A 7,242-nucleotide genomic window follows, 5' to 3' on the forward strand; every position below is an offset into this window, starting at 1 on the left:
AAACACCGTACATGTTTGTGTCATTTCAAAAACATACATGCTATACAAAATTTTACGCGACTGCATTATCTTTATTCGTGGAGAGTTAATAGGGTCGTTGACGATCGCGATATCTTTCTCCTAATGTGCCTCTCATTGTACCTCTTCAGCTTCTGTGTACATTTCCTCTGCAGCTTTCGCGACCTCCTCGGTCTCCTCCACGATCACCTCGGTCACCACCTCTTCCGCCCATATCTCTACGACCTCCGCGATCTCCTCCTCGGAATCCGCCACCGCCACCTCTTCCACCGTGAACTCCTCCACCACCTCCCATTCCCACAGGTTTTGCGCTCTTGCACAAATTACACTGATCGCGCTAAGTAAAATTCGTATTGCCACAATCTGTATTCGAACACCTGCAGTCGGTAAAAACGCTATTTTCTCACACTTGTATGCCAAAAAAATCAAAGAAAATCCAGTTTTATTTCGAAATGTTGTATTAACAATTTCTTAATTCAGTTATAAAGAATTAAAAGAATTGTAAGTATACCTTCGAAAAACTTGAAAATTTTAGACTTTGTCAAAATAACTGGTCCTTAACAGTAAAATCTCCATTTTTCAAATTTCAAAGTAATAAACAGTATTTTTTTTTAAAAAATTCGAACATGAAAAAATTTATGATGTCTATATTTTATTTAAAAATTATCTACACACTGAGAAAATTTTGGGGACGCTGCGGAATTTCATAAGAGTCGCTGGCACTCTCTGTCCACGATTCGCAGCCGCTCCGCAAAAGGCAGCATGTACTCCTCACGGGGCTGATTCTGACTTTGGAAAGGTAAGGATCAGTTCCATGAGCACGGAGTAAAGTCCATGAGAACAGTTTCTTACTTTTTTTCCGGGCGGCTGCGAATCGTAGGTAAAGTTGCGCTCCAGCTCTTGATTTAACGCAGTAGTGTCACCTACCGGAGCAGCATTGTCCCCAAAATTTTCTCAGTGCAGTAAATTTGTTTATTTTTTTATGCAGAATAAAAAAATAATAAGAAAGTTTGTCAGAAAAAAATTTTTTCAAAAAACTTTAAAAACAGATATTTTTTCAAGCTTTGAAGCGATGAAAATCCATGAAAAAAATTCATATTTGTTTATTTATTCATTTAGAATTTAAAAAATAGTATATCCTTCTGCAAAAAAAATTATTTTTTAAAGCTTAATGGCAGTAATTAGAGTAATGAAAAGACTAAGTGATCACTTTATTTGATTGCATAGTAATTTTATTTATTTCTTTATTTATTATTTATTTATTTCTTGCCATTTTCCATTGGTTTCGGCTATGCGTATAGCCTACTTACGCATTTCACCGCGAGAAGGTTGGAAAATGGTCTTTGAAATGCATTGTTTTCTTATTTATTATTGTAAACAACTTTTTTTAACAACATGTAATACATTTTCTTTATTTTTCTTAAATGTATAATAGATTTGAAATGTTTTAAAATTGCGTTCAACAGATACATTGTTATGCTTTTTTATATATTATTTTTCATCTTATATTTGATATTATTGTAATTACGTATAACAATTAACAAATTAATTTTTCGAATTATTTCCTCATCTTATTAATAAATTTGTATCATGTTTTTTAAATGATTTGTTTTACAACTTGTTTAATGTATCATTTTGATAAAGATATTTTAATCACTTAATTTTATTCTTTTAACGTCACTAATTCTAGAACAAAGTTTGCATTCGAATGGTTCTTTACTTTTTGCGAAATTTCTATTTATTGTTTCATCATTTATTGTCCCAATATTTTTTCTTTTTCTTTTAAATGTTGGCAAACTGCGATCTTCTTCATCCTCTGTATTTTTTTTTCCTTTTGCGTAGCAGTTGGCATGTATCCATCTATTGCAAACACAACATGTTTTCATTATCATTTTTAGATGTGTTTTACTAAAGCAGTACATACATCTGTCTTTTATATCTTTTGATTGTAATATTAAAGTTTTAGCAACATGTTTTCTATATTTTTCCGGATTAAATTCTTTATTAAATGATATATTATTGGCGATGCAGTATATATAATACATTACGTATATAGCACAATTACTTGTATCTGTTTTTGATTGAAACGGTCTATTCATTTCAATTTTTTCTTCAAAATTAATTTTTTTTAAGAAGCTTAAAGTACTTTCATGCTTACATGAATTTATGTAATTTTTGAACTCTTTTATGGCTCTTCCTTCATCAATTGAATTTTCGTATGGATCTAATAATGTATATATATAATTTCTTGTGTCTACACATAACAGACTGCAATGTCCGTCGAACATGTAAGGCATAAGTAATATTTTGTTAATTGGAGTCTTTATTGTATACAATTCCGATAGTGGACTTTTTCTTACTGTAGCATAACTGCCGATAGCTTTATTTGCAATATCTGTTGGCATGTAAGTTACTTCCTTGTTTGTCCATGAGTTCATATGTGTTGTTGTAAAACAGTCTACAATTGTGGAATCTATCCATTGTAACTTACGGACAACTGGTGAAAATTGTTTTGCTGACATTTGAAATTCCTTCAAAACAAGCGTTATATTTGTATTTGGTTCGTATATACCAATTTTTATACTTTCAGAGGACGATGTTACATAATGCCATACACTATTTATAAGTCCGTTTGGTAAAATATCTATATTATTTTTTATTTCATGTGTTTTCCTAAGTATTGTTTCATTATCTTTGTTCAATTTTTCATTGTCATTTTCAATCGTACATGTATTTGCATCACTGATATTCAATTGTTCTTCTTTTTCATATTCAATTTCAGAATTATCTACATTTTCTGACAATAAATCTTCATTTCTATATTCAATTGTGAAATTATCTACGTTTTCTAACAATAACTTTTCTTTCTCCTGTTTTATAACCTTCTCATTTATATTTTTATTATTTTTTTCTACTACTTTCTTGGGTTTTAAAATGTTAAAACCTTTTAATTTCATTTTGGCAGATAAGTTTGAATTTTTTATTTGTTTTGGTTTAGTATTTCTCTTTTGAATTCTTGAATTTCTTTTATTTTTATTCTTTAAATTATTTCTTCTGTTGACAATTTTTTGGCCAATACTCACAAGTTCTCTGCCTTCATAACATGTATGTTTTCTTGGTTTCACACTTTGCTTTTCTATTTCCTTTTTACTTCTTCCCCATTTTTCAATTTCAAACGGATTTGAGGCAGCCTCTGGGTAATGTGGTCTTTTTTGAACTGCTATCGTGCTTTTAGCATGTATATCTAATATCTCTTCTACAATTAATCCTTTATTATATTTTACTACTTCTCTTACTATTTCTCCAATAGCATTGTCTTTTGGAAGTTGAAGTATTGTATGCTTGTACGTATTTATATACGATTCAGCAAATGCGTTACTAACACGTGAAACACTGTCGTCCACAAACGGTATCATTAAAGCTCCAATTAATGGTGCATATGATAAAAATGTTTTAACTACATATCGACCAAATTCTATTACGTAATAATCATTAGTAATATCTTCATCACTATTTGTTAATAGATTATTTTCTTTACGCATTAATATTTTCCAAAAATGTTCGTAAAATGGGCTTCTTTCACAAATAGTTTTTGAATTTTTATGCATGTCAAGAAAGTTTTCATTCATTTCATCTAATTCTTCATCATCTAGTACATTTTCCATCATTTTGTCAATAACTTCCTTTTTTTTCTTATTCATTCCAGATAGGTAAATTAGACTGTCATTAGCTTTTTCTTCGTCTTTTTCGAGCGTTACATTCAATATTTGCTCAAAAGTTAAACTTAGTTCGTCTAATGTTCTACATAATATTAATTGTGCAAAACATTCTAATAAAAACTTTATTTGCGATTCGCTTAGGTTTAATTCTTTCTTTAATACTTTTAGAAATCTTCTTATAATATGGGCATTGCAAGATAGTAGAACTATAAGATCTGACCGTTTCAATTTTTTTCTTGTCAATATAGCATAAGTCTCCTCTAAATATTCTGTCATAGTCATTCCTTCGTTCCATTCAAATAAAAAGCTATTCATAAACACCCAACTCCAATCTAGAACTACTGCTTTAAATGGTGGCCAATAATTAATTGTCTTATGTACGAAGTTTTTGTATAATTTTAAAGTTATTTCAACAGATGGAATATCATGATTATCCGAAATTGATTCCAATAAAGGAATAGTTGATTCACGACCTCTCCATACTAAAGTATAATACATAATCATTTTAGTATCTACATGTTCGATTTTTCTACACATTGCTTTCGTTGAATCAAAATGAACTATTTTTCCTTTGCCATCAATAAAAGCCTGTAACTGGTCTTTTACCCAAATTAAAATTTTCAATGGTAATTGAAATAATCTCACGGCTGGATTTTTTAATTTATGTTGATCAATCCAATATTGTGCAATATCATTAATATCGCGTGATTTGCATTCCAGTTTATCTTCGATTCTTAATTCTGATTTTATTTTATTAACAACATGCATCTTCATTGCTAAACCCACATTTCCATCTTTTGCTAATGATACATCGCATTGTGCATTATTTTCTAAATGAACTTTTCTGGCTTTGCTATACTTCAATAATGTCCTAACTGCTGTTCGTTTTGGTCCTCGTACTTGTAAATATGGAATCAATGCTGATGTATTGTGATTTTTAGCTCTTGTTTCATTTGCATACATTGTAACTGATATAATACTTGAATCTATTTCAAATATATCAAATCTAAATTTTCTACCACAATTTGGATGCGGGCATGAAGCGTATCCAACAAAGTGACTTCCTTCATTTGGTCTAATACCGCCATAAAATCTTAATGGGCATGTACATTGAAATTTATTAACTGATATTACATGAATTTCATATCTAAGTGTGCTAAAGTCTATCTTGTCACCGTCAGCCACTTTTTGTGTCATAAAATATGCCTGTCCATATTCATATGGATATTTTAATTTATTTTTATCTTTTTCACATTTAACATCTTCATTTTTTAAAATTTTCTTTTCCTTATTCCTTTTGCTTGTACTATTATTATCTTCACAGCTACTTTTCGAGTCGTTTTCTATTTCAATATCCGAACTATTATTATCGCTACTGATGTACTCACTACTATAATCAGAAATATCAGAATTAGTTTTTGACAATAATATTTTTTTTATACTGCCTAACAGTTTTAGAATATATTTTTTTTTTTATTTCATTTTCAATATTCTGAACATTGCTGGTTTCTTTTTTCGTATTACATTCAATTTTTACATTTCCTTCTCCAATAACTGTTACTTTACTATCTATGGCACTATAACTAACATCACTACTAAGTTCAGAAACTTCTTTTTTGCATCTAATTACATTTTTACTTAATTGCACGACATTATTAAAATACAATTTATCATTTGTACACTGTCTTGACATTTTGTTGTTAATGCTAAAATTTTCTTCTATAAATTTCTTTTCAGTTGATGTAGTGTTAGTATCTCGTAAATATTCATGAAAAGACTCTATTTTTTCAGTTTCTTTTTCACTTTCAAATTCATATATATCGTTCAAAACTTCTTCATTATTGTCTGCTTTATTTGTATTTTTGGCATTTTCATCATGTGTCAATTCAGATTGAAGTTTACTATTTTCAATTTCATTCAAATCATTACAGTTAGTCGGTTCATATTCATTTTTAATTGCATCTTTTTTATGTTCATTATTATTCAATACCATTTCCACACTACCAAAATTAGTATCATTTCGTTCATTTAAAAATATTATATCTACATTTCTTGCTTCTTTATTTTCATCAATTTTTATATCATTAATTTCATCTTTATAACTTTTAAGTTCAACTGTTTCATTTTTGTCATTTTCATTTTTACTAATTATGGTTTCATTTTCCCCTTCAATGCATTTGTCATTTTCACTAATTATTGTTTCATTTTCCCCTTCAATGCACTTCTTTTCGTTATTATTCATTTTAATCTTTTTCATTTCATCTGTATTATTTTCATCGTTTTCAATGTTAATAAATTTTCTCTTATTACATATTGGGTGACAATTAACCGTTAATTCTTTTGATAACTTCTCTTCTTTAAGATGATTTAAATCTTCTACTGGTACTAATGTATTTTCACTTTCATCTTGTTTCAAAATTGTTTTAAATTTGTTAACGTGATCAGTGTTAATAATTTCATTTTTAATATTTATCATTTCAATTTTTAATGTTTGACTGTTATTTTCATTTACTTTCTTATTTTTTCTACATTTATTATTTTCAGCTAATTTGTTATCAACTAAGTCATTTTTAACTTCTTTCTTTACAGCAGACTTATTTTTGACTTTTTTCTTTTCGGCTGTTTTCTTTTCGACTTTTTCCTTTGTGGATGATTTATTTTCAACTTCTATATTTTTGACTTTTTTATTTTCGACTATTTTCATTTCGTATATTTTTTGTTTCGGAATTATTTTTAAATTGTCAAAGTGACCATTATTTCGACTATTAGAAAATAACAAATTTATATCTTCTTTGGCAACTAAATTTTCGCTGGATGAATTTATAGTCCACATTAGATTAAGTTGACGTCCTTCAATTTCATTTTTCTTTGATGCAGTTTCATCATTTTTTAATTGATATAAGTTAACACGCCTTTTGTAAATATCAGGAATTTGAGATATTTCTATATCAGTGCCATATTCTCCATCTGTTTTCATTTGTTCGGCATATTCTCCAGCATTATTGTACGGCTCTTTTGGCTTTTCGTTACTCTTTACTTCAGCGGAAACTCTATATCCGTTTATTATTTCGTTCATCTGTGCCCAATTTTCTGTTATGTGATCTACAATTTCTGATCTTATTTCTACATGCCTTTCTTCATTGTCATAAAGAGCGTATGATACACTTCTGAACAAACAATTTCCATCTCCGTTTGATATTCGTAATTTATATTTAATATTATTTTCCAATTTGTACATTTCAGCATCACTGTTTCTTCTTTCCTCTTCAATTTCAATTTTTTCTTTTACTTTTGTTTCTACTTTCTCGACTTTCTTTATGTCGGCTGACATATTTTCAACTTTTTTGTTTTCGATATTTTTGTGATCGGCAGTTTCATTTTCGGCTGTTTTTTTGTTAACTTTTCTCTTTTTGGGTGATTTATTTTCGATTTCTTTATTTTTAAATGTTTTAGTTTCAACATATTTTTTGTCGACTTTATTTTCCAGTTTTTTATTTTCGACTTC

General features: G+C 28.7%; 3 protein-coding genes across 6 annotated transcripts in view; 1 reads left to right on the forward strand and 2 right to left on the reverse strand.

The window, feature by feature from the left end:
• Positions 1-7,242, forward strand: part of LOC122504100 — a 220,141-nt gene that overhangs the window by 42,689 nt on the left and 170,210 nt on the right. The window lies entirely within an intron of this gene.
• Positions 1,653-5,132, reverse strand: LOC122504094. Its single transcript, XM_043614994.1, has 2 exons — positions 2,177-5,132; positions 1,653-1,878 (listed from the first exon to the last, which is right to left on the reverse strand). The coding sequence occupies exons 1-2, from the start codon at positions 4,932-4,934 to the stop codon at positions 1,772-1,774; spliced, it is 2,865 nt and encodes a 954-aa protein (XP_043470929.1). The 5' UTR covers positions 4,935-5,132; the 3' UTR covers positions 1,653-1,771.
• Positions 5,132-7,136, reverse strand: LOC122504125 (putative uncharacterized protein DDB_G0282133). Its single transcript, XM_043615055.1, has one exon. It carries the CDS (start codon positions 7,066-7,068, stop codon positions 5,149-5,151), a length of 1,920 nt encoding a protein of 639 aa, XP_043470990.1. The 5' UTR covers positions 7,069-7,136; the 3' UTR covers positions 5,132-5,148.

The sequence above is a fragment of the Leptopilina heterotoma genome, unplaced genomic scaffold, assembly GCF_015476425.1.
Source record: "Leptopilina heterotoma isolate Lh14 unplaced genomic scaffold, ASM1547642v1 Lhet_11, whole genome shotgun sequence".
Lineage (NCBI taxonomy): Eukaryota > Metazoa > Arthropoda > Insecta > Hymenoptera > Figitidae > Leptopilina > Leptopilina heterotoma.